The sequence below is a fragment of the Palaemon carinicauda genome, chromosome 5, assembly GCF_036898095.1.
Source record: "Palaemon carinicauda isolate YSFRI2023 chromosome 5, ASM3689809v2, whole genome shotgun sequence".
NCBI classification, from domain to species: Eukaryota; Metazoa; Arthropoda; class Malacostraca; order Decapoda; family Palaemonidae; genus Palaemon; species Palaemon carinicauda.
This window is the reverse complement of record NC_090729.1, coordinates 160,149,074-160,171,715: the sequence shown is the minus strand read 5'-3', so window position 1 is coordinate 160,171,715 and position 22,642 is coordinate 160,149,074. Positions and strand designations below refer to the sequence as shown.

Here is a 22,642-nt window from a genome sequence, read left to right as displayed (position 1 = left end):
GTCGAGCAACAGAGTTGCAGCTATTATAATCACCGGGTAAGTATATTCAAAAATTTATTTTATTATCAAAATAACATTTTTTCAAAATTTGGGCATATTAGGTCTTTTCCCAAGTTTTCTGGGACCTCTCCTGTATTCCAGATCACCAGGAAAAGCTAAAAAAACTAAGAAGCTAACTGAAATAAATTCACTTTAGACAATAGATAAAAGGCTTGTACTGTCAGTCACATTTTTTGACACTAGTGGAACTTCCTGAAAACTGAAACCCATTGTCTTCCTTTTCTCATGCCGCTAATTTTCCTTCCCACTCTTACGCCCCTCAAACACCAACACGCTCGCTCATGCCCAGAACGTTCACTAACTACGTCCTGTAGAATTGTTGTGAATTGAGTAAAAGAAAGAAAATTTATACTTTACCTAGACGTAGATTACTATACATTCATATCGAAGACAGAAGTCAAAATTTCCAGACATAGAATATATACAATTGTACTCAAAGGGTTAAAATAACACTAGTCAACATTCTGTTTACAATAGTGATGTATTAATATACCAAAGTTAGAAGAATTTTTCTTAGGGCATAAAATGTAATGAATAACCCCAGTACAGTATATATTGTGTTCAGTACTGTAGTTATATACACAACTCTTATGCATGTTACTCAAAACAAAGTAGCCCGGTATGTTTTTGAATTTAACTCTCCTTGAGTGTGTGTATGTTAAGTAATTAAATATATTTTATGATATTCATGGTTGTTTTATTCGAGTAATTTATATCTTTACAGAACAAGAACGGAACACTGTAAAAGCAAAAAGGTCGGAACAACAAGTTTACAGTGTGAATATTGCAGCTGATATTCCTGATGGAGCAGTTCTTGAGGTTTGATATTTGAGTATTTTATATGTAACATAAGCACACTGCTCAGTTCTTGCTTAGTAGCTAAATTATTCCATTTCTTGAAAACATGATTATCTGATATTGTAGTACAGTACTTGGTTTCACTACTAACCTATCACTTATATACTGTATAATCCAAATTTATGATCTTTAAATGTCCTAAACATGAAAGTCTGTTATCTAAGACACATGTGCGTATTTGACACCTGGAGCCACAGGTCAACTTCAGAGGACTAATTCATTTTTCATAGTTCTGCAGTATTTCCAACAGGTTAAGGGGTGTGGAATCACTAACTCTGGCTTGGTATTTTTGGAAATTCGGATAATTGCGTTATTGGCTAGGAGAATGTCTATTTCAATTTTTTTTTTTTTTATGAAGATAATTTGTTTTATTGCTAAAAAGACACTTTTATATACTGTATTTATGCAAGCTTGTCTGGTGCCGTACACATTTCTGACCTAGGTACATATTTATTAATTTTATTTTTTCTAAATCCAGGGAAAGCTATTTATTTTAGTACTGTATCCTTATGCAGTAATTCCACAATTTTCTATATTTTTCTGTGGAATGAATTGTCAGTTTTCTTATATTCTTTATACATACATACATATACCAAAGGCACCTCCCCCAATTTTGGGGGGTAGCCGACATCAACAATGAAACAAAACAAAAAGGGGACCTCTACTCTCTACGTTCCTTCAGCCTAACCAGGGACTCAACTGAGTTCAGCTGGTACTGCTAGGGTGCCACTGCCCAACCTCCCACATTATCCACCACAGATGAAGCTTCATAATGCTGCTACCTCCGCGGTCATCTAAGGCACCGGAGGAAGCAGCAGGGCCTACCGGAACTGCGTCACAATCGCTCGCCATTCATTCCTGTTTCTAGCACTCTCTCTTGCCTCTCTCACATCTATCCTCCTATCACCCAGAGCTTTCTTCACACCATCCATCCACCCAAACCTTGGCCTTCCTCTTGTACTTTTCCCATCAACTCTTGCATTCATCACCTTCTTTAGCAGACAGCCATTTTCCATTCTCTCAACATGGCCAAACCACCTCAATACATTCATATCCACTCTAGCTGCTAACTCATTTCTTACACCCGTTCTTTCCCTCACCACTTCGTTCCTAACCCTATATACTCGAGATACACCAGCCATACTCCTTAGACACTTCATCTCAAACACATTCAATTTCTGTCTCTCCATCACTTTCATTCCCCACAACTCCGATCCATACATCACAGTTGGTACAATCACTTTCTCATACAGAACTCTCTTTACATTCATGCCCAACCCTCTATTTTTTACTACTCCCTTAACTGCCCCCAACACTTTGCAACCTTCATTGACTCTCTGACGTACATCTGCTTCCACTCCACCATTTGCTGCAACAACAGACCCCAAGTACTTAAACTGATCCACCTCCTCAAGTAACTTTCCATTCAACATGACATTCAACCTTGCACCACCTTCCCTTCTCGTACATCTCATAACCTTACTCTTACCCACATTAACTCTCAACTTCCTTCTCTCACACACCCTTCCAAATTCTGTCACTAGTCGGTCAAGCTTCTATTCTGTGTCTGCTACCAGTACAGTATCATCCGCAAACAACAACTGATTTACCTCCCATTCATGGTCATTCTCACCTACCAGTTTTAATCCTCGTCCAAGCACTCGAGCATTCACCTCTCTCACCACTCCATCAACATACAAGTTAAACAACCACAGCGACATCACACATCCCTGTCTCAGCCCCACTCTCACCTGAAACCAATCACTCACTTCATTTCCTATTCTAACACATGCTTTACTACCTTTATAGAAACTTTTCACTGGTTGCAACAACCTTCCACCAACTCCATATAACCTCATCACATTCCACATTGCTTCCCTATCAACTCTATCATATGCTTTCTCCAGATCCATAAACGCAACATACACCTCCTTACCTTTTGCTAAATATTTCTCGCATATCTGCCTAACTGTAAAAATCTGATTCATACAACCCCTACCTCTTCTAAAACCACCCTGTACTTCCAAGATTGCATTCTCTGTTTTATCCTTAACCCTATTAATCATTACTCTACCATACACTTTTCCAACTACACTCAACAAACTAATACCTCTTGAATTACAACACTCATGCACATCTCCCTTACCCTTATATAGTGGTACAATACATGCACAAACCCAATCTACTGGTACCATTGACAACACAAAACACATATTAAACAATCTCACCAACCATTCAAGTACAGTCACACCCCCTTCCTTTAACATCTCAGCTTTCACACCATCCATACCAGATGCTTTTCCTACTCTCGTTTCATCTAGTGCTCTCCTCACTTCCTCTATTGTAATCTCTCTCTCATTCTCATCTCCCATCACTGGCACCTCAACACCTGGAACAGCAATTATATCTGCCTCCCTATTATCCTCAACATTCAGTAAACTTTCAAAATATTCCGCCCACCTTTTCCTTGCCTCCTCTCCTTTTAACAACCTTCCATTTCCATCTTTCACTGTCTCTTCAATTCTTGCGCCATCCTTCCTTACTCTCTTCACTTCTTTCCAAAACTTCTTCTTATTCTCTTCATATGACTGACCCAATCCTTCATATGACTGACCCAATCCCTGACCCCACCTCATCTCAGCTGCCCTCTTTGCCTCGCGTACCTTGCTCTTTACTTCCACATTTTTCTCTCTATATTTTTCATACTTCTCTATACTATTACTCTGCAGCCAGTCTTCAAAAGCCCTCTTTTTCTCTTCCACTTTTACCTTCACTCTTTCATTCCACCATTCACTGCCCTTCCTCATGCTGCCTCCAACAACCTTCTTGCCACATACACCATTTGCAATCCCAACAAAATTTTCTTTTGCTAACTTCCACTCCTCCTCTAAATTACCAGTTGTTCCGACACAAATACTCACCGAGAACTACTTTTCTTGGAGTCACTTGTGATCCCTCAATCTCGACCAAGGTTTTTCCCGCCGTTACCCCCCCTACTCCGTTCTATATAGGCTTACCCCCGCCGCCAGAGAATGCGCCCTGAGGGCAGGATTAGGGGAGGTCACTGCATCTGGGTCAGCATCCCCATTAAGTTCCTTGGTCGTGAGCAGTACACAGCTCACTCTTCTCGCTCTCTCGATCCTTTGGCGCGTTTGTGTTCCACGTGTTTCCAGCGTGGGGACTTTTGTTTTTTGCGTAGTGCGTTATTCGCAAGTGTTACAGTGCGTTCTCCCTGTGTATATCCCAGTGTACTTATAACTCGCTAGTGTTGTGCCTTTCGTGTGCGAACGATGGAGCATGTGCGACGTTGCCCTGGTCCTAGAGCCGGAAAGTCGTGTGGGGCTTTCCTCTCTAAACCAGAAGTAGACCCTCACTCCCTTTGTTCCACGTGTAGGGGGAAAGTTTGCTCCTCCGCGGACACGTGTCCGGAGTGCATAAGTTGGGATGATATCCAGTAGGTACGCTACGGTACCAAAAAGAAGAAATCTTCTAAGCGTTCCCCCAGGAAAGTTAGTGGCGTTCCTTCGTTACCGTCGGCCAGTGATCGGTCCGACGAAGCCTCGGCTTCTCCGTCTCCTTCGCAAAGGAGAGGGCAACAAGCCCCCAGTGTTGTGGATAGTCAAGGCGTTCTTTCCGGGGAACCCAGTGCGAGGGAAGAACCAAGGGCAGGCCCCTCTAGGGCTAACGGAGGGTCCGGTAGTGCTTCAGGTGAATCAGGCCTCGTGGAAGGGGACCACGCGTCCTCGGAAGACCCCATATGGGGCAGTGTTGTGGTTTCAGAGTCTCCTCCGCCCTCGTGGGCCGGTGCGTCGGGCTCTCCCCCGCCAGGGGACAGCCAAACTAGAGTTCGCCGCCCGAGTAGCGATGCCTTCGGGTGGAAGTTGCCGAAGACACCAGGGAAGTCACCGCTAAGAATGGACGTGACCCTGGACCCCTGGCCCCCTGGCATGGATAGAGTAGACTCGGTGCCGACGATCTCCACGGCTGTTCCCGAGGACTTCCTCCAGCATTCGATCTCGGACGTCCAGCGGCGAAGAACTTCCCCCGTGGATCACGCGGGCAGCCGTTACGCGAGGAACGTGGCGCCGTCGGACTCGTCAGAGATAGACTCATCCTCCGGGGAAGAAGTCAGGGAGAAACGGCGCAGGAAAAGGGAGCTGTCCGAAAGCGATCATTCCCGCTCTAGGTCAAGGTCGCGACATAGCAAGAAGCGGCCCCGCTCCCACTCCCGTAAGTATAAGAGAAATGCCTCTCCCGGCGGCGCCTGGGTCTACGTCCCTTCAGGAGAGTCCAAGAGGCTCTACTCTCCAGACTCTCGTTCCAGTGAACGTGCGTCTAGGCTGCCGCTCCCTACGCACAGCCTAGAACCGCGCGACCTGCCACGCAGGAAAGACCTCTCACAGAAGCATAAGTCCTCGAGGCCTCCGGTTCACCCCGCCCAGCGGGGGGAAACGCGCTTCTTTGAAGGCAGCCTGACCGAACCAGCCCAGCTGGTGCGGTCATCAAGTAAGAAGGATCGGTTCCCGTTGTCGGGTCAGCCCACCGGGACCGTGACTTCTGCTTCCAGAGCCTTGGGGCAACCGAGGGCCCTCCCTGAGCCGGTGGTACCCGCCTTGCAGCGAGATCCACCCTCTTACGGAGCTCCCTACGGTTACGGGTCGGCCCCCCTTGACCCAAGAGCGGGACGACCGGTCTACCGAACAAGCAACCCGGCGCCCCCGCTCCAGGCCGAGGCCTCGGCTGACGGAGGAGAAGCTCCCCCGTCGGAGGACTCCGCATACAGAATAGTGGTGGGCCTCATCAGGAGGCACCATGGGATTACAGAACCCTCGGCACCTAAGGGGAATTCCTGGAGATCAAGCCTCCTGAGAATCACACATCACGACGTCCTTCCGAAGTCCTCCCTGGCCCTTCCTCTTGCCCCAGACCTAGTACTAGGACAAGAGTACATAGACAACTTAGTGGCCAGCAATGCGGAAGCCCCCAAGTCCCAGAGTGCCTCGAAACTGCTCCAGAGCCTCAAAGCACAAGGGAAGGTTTACATTCCTGAAGGGCAGCGCCCAGGCCCCTGTAGAGTGGACCCGGCCTTGGACATCCTGGGACAAGGCGGCTCGGACGAAAGGGCCGCGTCAGCCCCGGTTTCCTTCTCGCCTACGGAAGCCGCCATGATGGAGGAGATGTCGAGGGACCTGGTTAACGTCTCCTCATGGCTGGACTGGTGGGCCTCCACGTTAGTAAGCGTGCAAGCCTCCATCGACCCCGAAGATCCAGAGCAGCAGAGTCTCCTGACGGACCTTCTCACCTCCGGGGGGAAAACTCTGAAGTTTCTAGCGTACCAAGCGCTCGCCTTGACGGCCAACTGGGTACTAAGGAAACGAGACACGGTTCTATCTAAGGTGTCGAGGAGGATCCCAGACAGGGAGGCCCGAGCTGTGCATAGCCTACCCTTGTGGGGTGAGTCTCTGTTCCCTTTAAAAGAGCTGGAAAATCTAATGGAGAAAGTGTCCAAGAAAAAAGAGGCCAATGTCCCCAGACAAGCGTCATCTAGAAGGCCGCCATACAGGAGGTCAGCCTCGGATAGCGCCGTGACTCCTCAAGCCGCCCCCAGCACTTCGAGGAGGGACGCCCCTTCCTCCTCCTGGACAACAACTCCTCAGCCCTCCCGCAGAGGAGCACCAGCTTCTTCAGGTCGGGTTACTCCGAAGAGAGGCAGATCAGGCCTCCCCTTTAGGAGAAGGTAGAGGGAGAGGCCCCCTACTCCCGCCCAAGCCTCGGGTTGGGGGATGCCTCAGACCTCATTGGCAAGCATGGAAAACACAAGGAGCGGATCCTTGGACGGTGTCCGTCCTGAAAGAAGGCTACAGGCTCCCCTTCATAGCGGACCCACCTCCTCTTATTCCAGCCAGCCAGACAGAATGGTTGGCCCCCAGGGACCTGATGAAAAGGGCCACCCTTCAAGAGGAGATTTCCTCCATGTTAGAGAAGGGGGCCATGGAAGAGGTCCTTCTCCCAGGCCCAGGCTTCTACAGCCGCCTGTTCCTGGTAGAGAAAGCAACAGGGGGGGGGGGGGGGGTGGAGACCCGTGATAGACCTGTCGGCCCTCAACAAGTTCGTCAAGAAGACGGACTTCAAGATGGACACCCCAAAATCCGTCCTGATGTCCTTGCGGGAGAAAGATTACATGATGACGGTCGACCTCAAGGACGCATACTTCCAGATCCCTGTCCACCCGTCGAGTCGGAAGTTCCTCCGGGTAAAATGGGGTTCCCAGATCCTGCAGTTCAAGACCCTTTGCTTCGGCCTGTCGACGGCCCCTCAAGTGTTCACGAGGGTCTTCGCGACAGTCTCAGTGTGGGCTCACGAACGGGGTATCTGTCTCATCAGATACCTAGACGACTGGTTGCTCCTTTCCAACTCAAAGGCCCTCTTGGAGGAACAAGGGAGAAACCTCCTCCAGTTCTGCAGGAATCTGGGAATCATAATCAATCTGGAAAAGTCGAACTTAACACCATCCAACAGAATGGGATACTTGAGGATGACGTTGGACACCGTGCAGGGGAAGGTTTTCCCCTCGGAAGACAGGATACGGAACTTCAATCACATCATTCAGCCGTTCCTGTCAGAACATTCCAGGAGGGCGAAAGACTGGCAGAGACTAATAGGTCACCTGGTCTCATTGGAGAAACTAGTTCCCCAAGGGAGGATGAGGCTCAGACCCGTACAATGGAACCTCAAGAGCCTCTGGTCCCAGACAGGCTCTCAGAAGGCATTAATTCCTATCCTTCCAGACACGAGAACCTCCCTAGAATGGTGGCACTGCCAGTCGAACTCCCTCAAGGGAATGCCCCTCGGGTCCTGTCCCCCCGAGTACCTCCTGTTCACAGACGCCTCCAACCAAGGGTGGGGGGGCCCACCTTCTGGAAGAGACAGCAAGCGGTACCTGGTCGGAGAGCGAAAAGCATCTCCACATCAATGTCCTAGAGCTAAGAGCAGTCCAGAAGGCATGTCTGCACTTTGCAAGTCGGTTAAAGGGAAACACCGTGGCGTTAATGTGCGACAACGCCACGGTAGTAGCCTACATAAAGAAGCAAGGGGGCATGAGATCGAAGGAACTGTGCGACCTCGCCATAAGCATCCTACATTGGGCGGACGAGCAGCAGGTGGTGCTGCTAGAGAGGTTCATCCCCGGGAAGAGAAACGTGCTAGCCGACGGCCTCAGCAGAATGGGTCAGATAGTAGGGACAGAGTGGTCTCTACACCCAGAGGTAGCCAGACTCATCATTCAACGCTGGGGCTCCCCGGTGATGGACCTCTTTGCAACAAAGCTCAACGCCCAACTACCGGTCTATTGCTCCCCGGTACCAGACCAAAAGGCAGCCGTAGAAGACGCCTTCCAGCACAAGTGGGACAACTTGGACGTGTACGCTTTTCCCCCCTTCACGCTGATAAGGCAGGTATTCAACAGAGTAAGGGCCTCCCAAAACCTAGGGATGACTTTGGTGGCGCCCTGGTGGCCGGAGAGAGAGTGGTTCGCGGATCTAAAAGACCTAGCGAGCCAACCACCTTGGCCTCTGCCCGCCAGGTCAGACCTCCTGCGTCAACCTCACTTCCTCAGGCTCCACGACAACCCTCTCTCTATTCGCCTTCACGCCTGGAGACTATCGAGCGGCTCTTGAAGAAGGAGGGGTACTCCTCCTCCACAGCTAAGAGAATGTCCCTATACCTGAGAAAATCCTCTACCGTGGTATACCAGGCGAAGTGGGCCTCCTTCACGAAGTGGTGCTCGGAGAAACACATAAGACCGCTTAAAGCTTCGGTCCCGGACATAGCTGAGTTTCTAGTGTACCTTAGGGATGAAGTAGGAATGTCAATCCCAGCCATTAAAGGATTACGAGTCGCCTTAGGCCAAGTCTTCCTCCTGAAAGGCATCGACCTGGGGACCTCGTGACACATAGCGATGCTGATTAGGAGTTTCGAGCAGTCCTGCCCTCCTCAAGCTAGGAGAGTGCCCAGGTGGGACCTGGCCAAGGTCCTGAAAATGCTAAGTCGTCCTCCCTTTGAACCCCTGAAAGATATCGGAGACAAAGACCTCACCCTCAAGACCGTCTTCTTGCTAGCCTTGGCTTTGGCTAAGAGAGTGGGCGAGATCCAGGGTCTGTCTTACGACGTTGCACACTCCAAAGGATGGAAAGAAGTGTCCTTCAGGTTCGTACCCTCCTTTGTGGCGAAGACTCAGAACCCAGCAGTCTGGGACCCGAGGTTTGAAGGTTTCTCAATTCCGGCCATTCCCAAGACAGGCAATACAGAAGACTTGAAGTTATGCCCAGTACGGACGCTCAGAAAGTACCTGGAAAGGACGGCTCATCTCCGACCAGGTACCAAGAACCTCTTCGTTTCCGCAGGTGTTAATAAGAAACAAGTCTCCAAGAACACCATTTCCTTCTGGCTGAGACAAGTCATCGCTAGAACCTATGAAGAGGATAAAATGGCAGTGCCAGGCACTCCCCGCCCCCATGACATCAGGGGTCTGAGCACCTCCTTGGCCTTTGAGAGAAACATGGCGGTGGGGCAGATCCTGCAAGCAGGCACTTGGTCGCACCAGTCGACCTTTACTGCCCACTACCTCAAGGATTATTCAAGGAAATCCTTGGACGGGTTCTCCATTGGGACAGTCATTGCCGCCCTCCAAACTGTGTAGCGGTAGGCCAGAAGATGTCCCCAACGGTGAATAAATTCTTCGCGACTTCATCAGGAGAAAATCACCAGAAGAAATTTTAAGAGGTGAGTCTTAGATAATAGCATAAGGTTCCGCAGTTACCCTCACTCCGCTCTCTGATAGGCCCCGCATTCCATAGCCCTCTAGGCACTATGTGCCGAGTCAAGTGGCAGAATAGCACTCCCGCCTCCTAAAGTATGTCTCCAAGAAAAGTAGTTCTCGGTGAGTATTTGTGTCGGAACAAATCAAAAATTTTAAATAATTTTTATTTTTCCTAACATACTCACCGAGAACTACTTTTCGGGTAATGGCCCTCCCTTCCGTCCCCGAGTGCCAGCCTTCCATTGCCAAGTTGGGCTAAGCGACGAACTTAATGGGGATGCTGACCCAGAGATGCAGTGACCTGCCCTAATCCTGCCCTCAGGGTGCATTCTCTGGCGGCGGGGGTAAGCCTATATAGAACGGAGTAGGGGGGGTAACGGCGGGAAAAACCTTGGTCGAGATTGAGGGATCACAAGTGACTCCAAGAAAAGTAGTTCTCGGTGAGTATGTTAGGAAAAATAAAAATTATTTAAAATTTTTGATTTTCTCTTATTCTCACCTCGTCATATGCCATTTTCAACCTTTCCTGATATTTAGTTTTTACCCCCGGTTTTATTAGCTCTTCAACCCTCACTAGCTCCCTTTTACATCCTTATATTCTTTATGGTAGACGTATTTGTAAATAAACATTTGCTGCATGTCTCTTTACAGTATGTTCTTTGTATTTCTTCATGTGCTCATTTTTATATTTACAATTTTCATGTTATGATTACAGTACAGTGTGTTGAAGATGCAATATCTTTGGTAAATATGCCAAAAGTACAATATTTACCCAGAAAAATGCATAGACAAGAATATGTTTTAGTAGCCATGTCTTGCACATGTGTGCGCATAGGTGCATTTAGGCATACACTATATATTTGTGTGAGAGGAATGATATTTTGGAATTTGATGGAAGGATTGGCCACTGCTTAGTGTAAATAACTGTGAAATTTGATGATTATCTCCTTATGATTTCTAGTGGTGAGGAGAATCACTGTTAAAAGCTCATACTATACTTTACATAGCAAAATCTATTTAATGAATTTTTACTAAAATTCCCCGAAGGCCGATTTCTCCAAATATAAAATCTTTACATTCACTTTTAGAAAATATAAAATTTCCATAAGAAAAATAGTCACTTTAGAAGTGACTTCTATACATTGATAAAATAATACATACAGTATAAAAAATTAGAATGCTAATAAAATTTTCAGTGTTCAACTTATAGTGTATATAATTTTTTAAGTAGTTTTGAAATGAAAAAAAAATAAATTGAAAAACAAAAAAGTAGTAGGTGCTTGAAGTAACCCCAAAATAATATTGTATTATTGTGGCTGAGTCACTTTCCTTAACAGAATACCCCCATGAGAGTGGGGCTGAGACATGGATGTGAGATGTCGCCGTGGTTGTTTAACTTGTATTTGATTGAGTGGTGAGAGAGGTGAATGCTCGAGTGCTTGGACGAGGATTAAAACTGGTAGGCGAGAATGACCATGAATGGGAGGTAAATCAGTTGTTGTTTGCGGATGATACTGTACTGGTAGCAGACACAGAAGAGAAGCTTGACCGACTGTGACAGAATTTGGAAGGGTGTGTGAGAGAAGGAAGTTGAGAGTTAATGTGGGTAAGAGTAAGGTTATGAGATGTACGAGAAGGGAAGGTGGTGCAAGGTTGAATGTCATGTTGAATGGAGAGTTACTTGAGGAGGTGCATCAGTTTAAGTACTTGGGGTCTGTTGTTGCAGCAAATGGTGGAGTGGAAGCAGATGTACGTCAGAGAGTCAATGAAGGTTGCAAAGTGTTGGGGGCAGTTAAGGGAGTAGTAAAAAGTAGAGGGTTGGGCATGAATGTAAAGAGAGTTCTATATGAGAAAGTGATTGTACCAACTGTGATATATGGATCGGAGTTGTGGGGAATGAAAGTGATGGAGAGACAGAAATTGAATGTGTTTGAGATGAAGTGTCTAAGGAGTATGGCTGGAGTATCTCGAGTAGATAAGGTTAGGAACGAAGTGGTGAGGGAGAGAACGGGTGTAAGAAATGAGTTAGCGGCTAGAGTGGATATGAATGTGTTGAGGTGGTTTGGCCATGTTGAGAGAATGGAAAATGGCTGTCTGCTAAAAAGGTGATGAATGCAAGAGTTGATGGGAGAAGTACAAGAGGAAGGCCAAGGTTTGGGTGGATGGATGGTGTGAAGAAAGCTCTGGGTGATAGGAGGATAGATGTGAGAGAGGCAAGAGAGCGTGCTAGAAATAGGAATGAATAACGAGCGATTGTGACGCAGTTCCGGTAGGCCCTGCTGCTTCCTCCGGTGCCTTAGATGACCGCGGAGGTAGCAGCAGTAGGGGATTCGGCATTATGAAGCTTCATCTGTGGTGGATAATGTGGGAGGGTGGGCTGTGGCACCCTAGCAGTACCAGCTGAACTCGGTTGAGTCCCTGGTTAGGCTGGAGGAACGTAGAGAGTAGAGGTCCCCTTTTTTGTTTTATTTCAATTGTTGATGTCGGCTACCCCCCAAAATTGGGGGAAGTGCCTTTGGTATATGTATGTATGTATTTTTGAAAATCAATGAATCATTGTATTCATACCTTTTCATCTGTTCACTTTCGTAAGTAATTAGGTGTTAAGTGAACTAATGTGTAGCTCAATTAGCAGATCAATCATCTTCACCAGCATAGCTGTCTTTTATTGGATTGTTTAAAGTACAGTAATTATCTTTACTTATTTTATAGAGAATATTGTTACCACCAGTGATCAATTAGTGCCAATTTCAGTATTTTTTATTTCTTTATGAGTTGATTTGGTATTTCACAAGTTTTTGGTGTCAATGATGTAGGCTAAGTTAATCATGTTTTTTGGGCTTAGGCCATGTCGTGCTGATGGAAGGGGTGCTATAGGTAGCCTTCTAAGGGATATTTGCTACAGTGATACTTCCATAGAATTAAAACCAAAGGTCTCCAGGAGTATCTAATAAAGGGTATCGTATAACATTGGGACGTATTTTTAGATACGACACATGGCAATCTTCACCTCGAATAGATTTAACACTTCGATGTAAGGGGGAAGAGTGGCAAAAAGGAAGAGGTGCCGTTCTAGGTACCCGGTGGATCCCCTTCCCTACTACTACTGTGACTCCATTCCTATTCTTGTAGCCTGCTAAGAATGTGTGTGCTCTCCCTAAGCCCGGTGTTTTTTCAAGATTTGGATTTTATTTCATCTTGCAATCATCAGCATCTTCGTCATCTAGAAAGTTGAGTATTCAATCTTTCCTTGGTGTAATTTTGTGCTCACTTTTCACGGTTAAATTCAGTAATTTAAGTGTTTTTTGGTGGGCATTGCCGATGCCTGAGGCAGCCATTTCATGACTGCTGTCGCCCCATTATATTATTGTATCTAATTTAGATAGTCTGGCGACCGTTTCATGGCTATACGCTAATATTTTAGCTATTTAAGCAATTTATATAAGATGTGATATTACATGCATGAATTTTAACTTTTTAAGTTATTTTTTTACTTTACATTAACATATTCGTGCTGGAGCCCCTGTGGTACTCGATCGCCTTTCCCGGGGCTCCTACCGTAGCAGAGTTACCTTCGCTCGTATTATGCGTTTGTAAAGTGTTTCCCCTTGTTTAGCCTCTGTTTTTATCGTTTCTATTTGATTCTGATGAGTTTATTTATTCTCTCGAATCTATGGAGTATTCCAGATAGTTACGATAATAGTCCTCTCTCTGAGAGAAGAGGCTGATCCCTTCCTTCCCTCCCTGAGTTATGCTGCCGGCATAGGCGTCCGTTGCTGTCGAGTAGAATGAGTTCTTCCTGCCTCCAACTTTGAGACAGACAGTATCATACTCAGGGTGCCTTTGTTTTGCCGACGGCAGTGTCGTCAGCATGAGAAGTCCTACTTCCCAGCTCATTGTTTTGGGGAGGGCGACATGGCCTGCTGCCGCCTCTTACGACAATGAACTATAAGACCCTTCTCCCCCCCCCCCCCTGTCATCTTGTGACAGCGTGTTATCACAAGATTCTTTCGCTGGTATTCTGACAATCGCCCCGGCTAGCCGCGACGGTTGCGTTACCGGCAGGTGTTCTGCCAGCGGCACTCAGATACTTCGTCTCACAGCTGCCTTCTCTCAGACTTTCCTTCCTTGATCGGAAGTTGATGAGAATGAGGGAGGGCTGAGACGTCTTATGACAGCCATCAGCATGAAACCTGATATACTTTGAAAGTCCTCAGCTCTCTCTTGAGTTGCCATTTGCATTCTTTAGCCGCCAGCGCTATTGCCAGCGGCAGGACTAGTATGCAGATGGGTGGGAGCCAGAATCTGCCAGATTCTTCCCCTTTCCATTGGAACTTTCACTCTAGAAGGTAGATTGTCATTAGGCATACATTCCTCTGATACTTTCCAATATTATGTCCATTCATAATAGTGGGAAACCCTTTTTATTTAATCTTTCTCTCTTTCTTTTGGTTAGCACTGTCAGGTACTAATTTGCTGCCGACGGTGACTGCCGGTAGTCTACTGAATGTAATTATACAGTAGTATATAATGGATTTTGATCAAAGTGAAATATCTATTTTTGGGTGAGATGGCCATGTCGTCCTGATGGAAGGGTTCCTATAGGTAGCCTTCTAAGGGATATTTGCTACAGTGATACTCCCATAGAATTAAAACCAAAGGTCTCCAGGATTCCAACTCCTGGCACGAGTATCTAATAAAGGGTATCGTATAACATTGGGACGTATTTTTAGATACGACACATGGCAATCTTCACCCTGGATAGATTTAACACTTCGATGTAAGGGGGGAAGAGTGGCAAAAAGGAAGGGGTGCCGTTCTAGGTACCCGTTGGATCCCATTTCCGACTACTGTAACTCCATTCCTATTCTTTCCGTTAAGCAAAAATGGCCACAGATAAAGTAATTTTGGGAGGAATCAGCAAAAAGGTTGGTTCCATCAGGACCACATGGCCTTCTCATTCAAAAATAGATTTTACACTTTTAAGCCGAGCCCTCCAGCACGGGTAAGTACCGAGCTGGACAGGGGGGCCAACATAACACTATATCGGGTAGATGCCGATCGGTAGGATAACACAAATAATTAAAACTAAAACTGCCTCGCGAGAGTCCCACTCAAACTAAAGCAAAATAACTAGGTGGTAAAGATAAAAAACACTGGGTAAAAACGTTATAACGCGAAGTAAACCAACTAGGAAGTGCCCGAAGGCGAGCAGGCATGCCAACCTAAGTTCAAAACTATGATACGTAGCATAATATCATAATAACATATGATATAAAAATATAATAATATAAAACGGGGTGTGATCGGTGATAATACCCAGCGAAAAGGTTCAAAACAAAAAACAATCAGTATAGAAGACTAATTGTAAGGCGTTAAGAACGAGTGAAAGGAGGTAGCCAGCCAACATGGCGGCCTCGAAGCGGGGCTGACGAATGGTGAATAACATAAAACTGTGATAGCAATAAAAATAATGGCAAGGCTACCCCCAAAGACTCAAAACTCATAGATCTGGTACTTAACTTAGATGGGGAGACATTAGAATCAGACATCGTGCACAAAATCCTGAGGGAAACACCGAAAACACCGCAGAGAATAACACAAGAGTGAACAGCGAGTGCTATGAAAAAGGAGTGACGTCACTGGCGTGGGTTGGGTTGTTGGTAGCGGAGTTTGGAGGTGGGTGTTGAATGGCACCTCGCTGTAACAGGGATATTGAAGAGGAGATATCTAAATGGTGCGAGACCTCTGATTGTGATTTATCACGCCCCAGTATTATTATACTGACACCTTATTAGGTAAGCGAGCTGGGTTCAACCTGGCATTCCTATGCAACTTTTTTCTCTGGTAAATTCATAGCAGTTTTTACCTTAGAAATGATGTAAAAGGAGCATTTCTCGGAGTGGCACAGGTAGAGCCCAGAAATAGATTTTTCCTTCGTCAAAATCCCTTTTTTGGGCTCAGGCCATGTCGTGCTGATGGAAGTATGCTAGAGAAATGTCTTGAAATTACTATTAGATGTGGGTTTATGTAAGTGCCTTCTACTTTGAATAGATTCTCCTTATCTGGTCTACTAGACTTATATGTGGAAATCCAATGATCTCTCAGGCATACCAAACCTGAAGCCGGCTTAGTGCAGTCTGCCCCCCAGCAGGGAAATGTCAATGTCAACAATAAGGATTCAAGGTTTGTATTTCCTATCGAAACAAAAAGGGTAGAGTTTGAAACGTACCCTGTTAACTTACCTTAAGTACCTAAGGTCATGATACCTTTAGGAAAATAAAATTATGACTTCAAGAACCTAAACACCATAAAAGGTATTGTAAAACTCTAACATACTTTATTAGCTTATAATTGAGGGAGCAGTAATAAGACGCAAATACAGTTTAAGTATTTTATTAGGCAACTAGATTATCAAAATGTAGTTGCAACAAAGTATGTATCTGATCCAGCATACAACACATCAAACACATATTTTCTCGTATAGAAAAATTAAAAATACATTATCAAAATAATGCCGCACAATTGAAGATGTGAAAACCAAATATATCTGACATAGTCAGATGTTCGGAAATGCATAAAACACCGTAACGCAAACGTTCACTCGGCACTGGTGTATCAATCAGATATGCACTTACTCAGAACAGTGCGTCAACCATAGTTGTGATCTGCACAAGTGGGTACGTATACCCACACACCCGAAGCACTGTAAAGTCCCAAAACAGTCCACTGTTCAATCGCAGCACTAGATGGCAGGTTTAATCACAATACCAGCCACCACCACAAAATGTTTTATTTCTTGTATTTGCTTTGCGTAATGTTTATAGAAGACCCTGGATGACTTCCACCCAGTGTACGAACAAAGTCTCTCAAAGTCCATATGCTGAAAGAAGTTCAGCGAAGAAGCAACTTTCCTCGGATCGTGACCCGCTGGTGTACTGTCTGGATCCGCCTTGCAAATAAAGTAGGTGAGCTTCGCTCTCAGTTGTTTTAAAGACAGGTTCGATCCTGAGGTTTCGCCTCTGTAGAGCTGTCACTCCTTGAAGTTTAAAGTTCTTCGAAGATAGACCTTAAGACACTACTGGACACAGAGAGGCATCTTCCTTCAATGGGAAGATTATCCAGATTCGAAGCATAGTGCAAGACTTTGTCCAAAGACCACGTGATGGGCTTTGGTGGGGCTGTAGGCTTGAGTCTAGCACATGCTTTCGGAATCTTATTAAAGATTTCACCTGAGAGGTCCACCTCGAAAGCATACAGAAGTGGTCTAGCCAGGGCTGACTTACAAGAAGTAATTGTAGTAGAGGCCAGACCTTGCTCGTGGAGGTGTATGAAGAATGCAAGACAGAAGTCTATCGACATTTCTGTCGGTTTCTTTTCTTTCACAAAGGTCACCTATTTCTTCCATGATGATTTGTACTGTCTCCTAGTAGAACATGACTTGTACTCTTCAATGAAGTCAACTTTATCCCTTGAGATTCCATACTTTTAGCTCGCCGCTAAGGCGAGAAAATCATGAGATGCAGGTTGCTGGTTCTCGAGGATGAAGCGTAGGCAGTCGACTTCTGGACCAGTTGGGACAGCACTGGATTCGGCAGTGGGAACAACTTCAGATTCAAGTCTAGGACTAGAGGCAACCAATTGCTCTTGGGCCACTTGGGGGCTACCACTGCTGCCGTCCCTCTGAAGGATCTTAGCTTGTCGAGGACTTTTAGCAGGAGATTGGTTGGTGGAAACAGGTAGATGTAATTCCACCTGTTCCACTCTAGAGACATGGCATCCATCGCTTCTGCTTGAGGGTCCAGGTAAGGGGCTACGTAACGAGATAGTTTCTTGTTGTCGCTTGTTGCGAAGAGGTCGATCTGCAGTTCTGGGACTTTTCCCAAGATGAAGGAGAATGAGTCTGCGTCCAGGGACCATTCTGTCTCTGTGGGCTTTCACCTGGATAGAGCGTCCGCCGTCACATTGCGGATCCCTTGTAGATGAACTGCTGATAAGTGCCATTTCTTCTTCCTTGCCAGGTAGAGGATGGCTAACATCACATGGTTGATGTGAGGTGATCTCGAGCCTTGTCGATTTAGACACTTTACTATCACCTCGTTGTCCAGGACCAACCTGATGTGGGTTGATCTGCGAGGAGATAGTCTCTTCAATGTCAGGAACACTGCCATAGCTTCCAAAATGTTATAAAGTTTTCTGAACTGGCGCAACCAAGTCCCTTGCACCTTCCTGTCGTGAGAATGACCTCACCATCCTTCCAAGGAGGCATCTGTATGGATCACTACCGATGGTTGTGGTGGGTGCAGGGGAACTATCTGCGCCAGACTCTTGGCTGTGGACCACGGCTTTAATTGTCTGCACAACAAGGCTGGAGTGAACTTTAGTTTATCTCTTCCAGCGTTCAATGCGTATTTCCTCCAGACACCTGATGCATCTTTTAAACGTGCCTTTAGCACTGGGTCTGTCACTGCTGCGAACTGTAGAGAGCCCAAGACTCTCTCCTGTTGGCGTCCTGAAATCATCTTGTAACGGATTAGTCTCCTGACAGACCCTGCTATCTCTCTCCTCTTGGATGCAATGGAGAGGTGGTATGACTTTTAAGTTCCATTGGATTCCCAACCACTGGAACTGTTGAGCTGGAGTGAGGCAGTTGATCTTGAAGCCTAAATGTTCCAGAAACTGGATCACTTTTTGAGCTGCCTGCAGACAAGTAATCTTGAATGCTGCCCATACCAACCAATCGTCAAAGTAAGCTACCACATGAACACATTCGGTACGTAGCTGTTGAACGACTGTATCTGCTAGCTTGGTGAATATCCTTGGGGCTGTGTTCAGTCCAAAGGGCATTGCTCTGAAGACAAACTACTTCTTCTGTACTCTGAATCCTAGGTAGGGGGGGGGGGGGAGAGGCGACTCATCGGGAGATGCCAGTAAGCATCTGCCAGGTCTATTGAGATCGTGAACGCCCCTTTTGGCAGAAGGGTCCTTATGTGTTGTTGTTCTCGATGAACTTGTTGAGTGGAGACAAGTCTAGAATGACTTTGAGTTTGTCTGAGTCTTTCTTCGGAACACAAAACAGCCTTCCCTGGAACTTGATGGACTTCGCTTTCCTTTTCACCTTCTTGGTCAAGAGTTCTGAGATATATTCTTCTAACAAGGGGGTGGAGTGTTGGAAGAATTCTGGGAAACTGTCCGGAGTTTTGCTTCACTTCCACCTGAGTCCATTCGTAATTAGGCTGTGGGTTCAGGGATCGAAGGTCCAGCGATCCCGAAGATGATGGAGTCTGCCCCCCTACCTGAAACCCCTCATTGCTTGGAGGGTCCTGCAGACTTACCTCTGCAACCACGTCCTCCTCGGCCCCGAGAGAAACTACCTCTTGGAGAACTTCTCCTGGAACCTCTTCCTCTCTGGCTGGGACGAAAGGAAGTCGACTGCTTTTCAAAGGTAGGGTTGAAAACAGGTGACTGAGTTACCAGCTGCTGAGGGACCATCTGGAAGGTGGTCTGAGGCACTGTGGTCATGGTCATGGCAGGAACTTGCGCAGGTCTTCGAGGTCTCCTTGCCCTCTTGTTCTTGGGTTGGGGACCTCCCTCCGTAGAACACTTCCTCTTCGAGGGCATACCTCATTTTTGGAAAAGGTTTATGTTCTCTGTCGCTGCCCTCGCAATGACCTCTTGGACCAGATCTTGTGGAAAGAGGTCTTTATCCTAGATGCTCGAGGTAATCAACTTCCGTGGTTCATGCCAAATGGTCGTTGCAGCCAGAAAAAACTCTCCGCAGGCTCTCCTCGCCCTGAGGAAAGCGTAAAAGTCCTTTACAAGGGTACCCATGTGAGACTTGGCCAGGAAAAGGAAGATTTCTTGGGCACTATGCTTGCTCGCACTTAGTTCCAAGCAGTTCTGATGAGAGAAAGAGGCTGCAAGTCTCTCCTTCGACTCCTGTTCCATCTTCAGAAGATGGTCTGGCAACCTAGGAAGGCTCTCGCAGAACTGCTGTCCAGCAATCTCTGGGTCTAGTTTGGAGACGGAGAAGATTAGGTGGACATCCTTCCACTTTTCTTCACTAGTAGGCAGTTCGAGGGAGAATGGCTTGCATTCTTCCAAAGTTGGGCAGGGTTTTCCCTCGTCGGCAGCTTTGACAACAGAGTCGAACGCTTTCTCTGTAAAGGGAAAGGAGATCGAGGAAGGGGCAAGAAAAGTAGTGTGCTTCTTGCTCAGCGCTGAAACTTTCGTGTCGGTATAGTCCGATCCCTTCAGGGGCTTCAAAAGGATGGCCTGCGCCTTATCGTGTTCAAACATGATGACCTCTTTAGGTACCGTTTCTTCTTGGGTCGCACTCTCGTCCCGCAGTCTCACATAGCACTCGGGATAAGCAGAGAAGCTAGGCCAGAACTCGAGGTCTTCAATAGGTCTGGCTCCCAGCTTCTCAGAAACAAACAGTTCCCATCCATCATGGGCATGTGCTCCGCATACTTCCAGGGATTGGTATCGGAGCAATGAAGGAGGTCGGACACTAAGAGGCTTCTTAGACGTGCCCTTGACGGCCCCGAGATGGTCAATCTACTCCTGCATGGTCCTTTACTGCTGTCTGAAGGACTCCTGCATGGCCTTCTGCTCCTGTTGGAACGACTCCATGAGTTTAAGAGACGCCAGAATCTCATCACTCGCACTGGCCTGAGCAACAGGTTGTGGAGTCGCTGCAGAGGGCGTCGATGGTAACGACTGGTATGCGGCCAAAGCAGAGTGGGGGTCTTCTGTCGCCGTCGAAAGGGATTCTTCTTCCTCCATGAGGGAAAGGTCCTCTTCCTCTTCAGGGATGCCGTGCAGCAGGTGTTGTTCTTTGCCGGAGGACACTTCTGACATCCTCACTTGCTGGATGTCCATGTTCTCTACGGTCCTACTGGTGTCAGATGAAGGGAGACTGAAGCTATTCCTTGGACACCACCGCGATAGGAAGGGCCTTGGGAACAACATATGCCTCAGGGAGTTGTTCAGTAGGTATAGTCCCGGGAGTTCTGGAACCCCCTTACCCACTTGTGAAGGGTATCCTTCGCCGTGTCCCTTGTCGCTAGGGTAACTGAAGGGGCTTCGCCGAAGCCGTTGGTTAGAAGAGTCAAGCAAATGGTGCAGCCTTTCAGGTCCCAATACTTCAGGACTCCTGTGATGATGCAGCAGTGGGCATGAGACCTACACTTCGTGTGGCCACAGAAGTCCCTCCCCTTGTGGTTGCAGAACATCGCTCCACATTTCTCCCCAGGATCATCCTGTCAAGAAGGAGAAAATTTCAATGTGTACAATATCTTGTATCTCACGGATATATAAAGCATGCATTATATGATAACAATAGCAATCACTATTGTATATGGTAGCTTAGAATAGTAAGCTTGAAAGGAAATAAGAAAAGACATATCCGAGTGTATTCTCTTCCCAGACTATTGATGAGACCTCCTTCCTTATTAATACTAAGCTTCCCTTTTAGGGAATGTTACAAGGGAGAGAAACTCCAGAAACTAGTGTTAGTAAATAATTTATACCGACATCCACCACCTGTAGTACTGTTTGTTCCAACACAGGAACTTACCTCGAACTACTTTCATAGGAGTTACCTGGAACCTCCTCTCAAACGACCAGAGTTTTGTGTAGTTTACCCTACTCCCGTTTTCTGTAATGGTAGGCCTAGGCGGAAGGATACATGCCCTGAGGGCAATGCCGAGGCAGGCCACATGTGAGCTTGGGTCGCGACCTTCAGTAAGTTCTCTGGTCGCGTCGTGATATCATCTCAACGCTCCTCACATCTCAGTGTGACCCTTTGTGTTGTGTACCGCGTGTGTGACCACGTGTTTTACGTTGTGCTCTCCCTTGTGCTTCGTGCTTCAACTCGTATTCCCTTGTGCTTCGCGCTTTAGCTTGTGTTCCCTTGTGCTTTCGTTGCGTTCCCTTTCTTTTTCCGCTACGTTCCTGTGTCCGGCGGTATTGAGTTAGTGCGAAATGGAGCATACCCGCCGTTGTCCTGGGCCTTGGGCCGGGAAATCGTGTGGCGCGTTTTTATCGAAGCCCGAGGTGGACCCGCATACCCTTTGTCCACGTGTAAGGGTAAAGTGTGCTCGCTTTCGGACACGTGTCCCGAATGTGTTACGTGGAGCGAGGTTCAGTGGGTTAAGTTCGGGACTAAGGAGAAGTCTTCGAAGCGGTCTCCCAGGAAGGCTAGTCTTTCTTCTCCTGCAACATCGGCTGGCGAAAGGTCGGATAGAGTCCCTTCTTCTTCCCCTACCCAGAGTAGGGGACGAGGTAAATCGGTTAAGGGGAAGAAGTCAGATCTTCTTCCCCAGGAAGGTCTTGATTCTGGGGTGTCTGTATCTGTTCAGGCGTGTGAGGGGCCTGAGGGTATGTTTAGTGGGGGTCCGCGGGACGTTGCATGTCTCGGCTGGGGACCCCATGTGGAATAAACATGTTCCTTTTTCTTCCCCAGATTCTTGGGTGGACGTTTCAGGTGCCTCCACAGCGGAAGGCGCCCCAGAGAGAGAAGATTCCCTGCAGGAGGATCCCCTTGGATGGAGTCTACCAAGGACGCTGTGCAGGTCGCCCTTGAGGGTGGAAGAAGGTCTGAGCCTCCAGCACCTTCGTCGGTGGTTCCCGACATGTTTTTGCAGCCTCCAACGTCAGGTACGCAACAGGTGTTGAGCAAGGCTCCACCCGTACCGCGTTCCCGTTATGGAGAGGGGTCGTACTCGTCCGCAGCTGGGTCTTCTTTGTCGTCGGAGGCGGAAGATTGGAGGAGACACAGAAGGAAGAGAGACAGATCCAGGCGAAAGCGGTCTGTCTCTAGGTCTCCGTCGAGGTCTCGATCTAGCAGGAGGAGGTCTCGTTCCCCGCGAAAGAAGAGCAGGAGGAGTGCCTCCCCGAAGG

At 47.2% G+C, this 22,642-nt stretch overlaps 1 protein-coding gene across 2 annotated transcripts in view; it reads left to right on the top strand.

Moving 5' to 3' along the window:
- Window positions 1–22,642, top strand: part of LOC137641566 (pleckstrin homology domain-containing family A member 8-like) — a 179,607-nt gene that overhangs the window by 93,908 nt on the left and 63,057 nt on the right. For both annotated transcript variants that reach the window (XM_068374254.1, XM_068374253.1), the window contains exon 4: window positions 785–879. In XM_068374254.1, coding sequence (XP_068230355.1) covers window positions 785–879 — 95 coding nt within the window. The remainder of the gene's footprint in view (window positions 1–784; window positions 880–22,642) is intronic.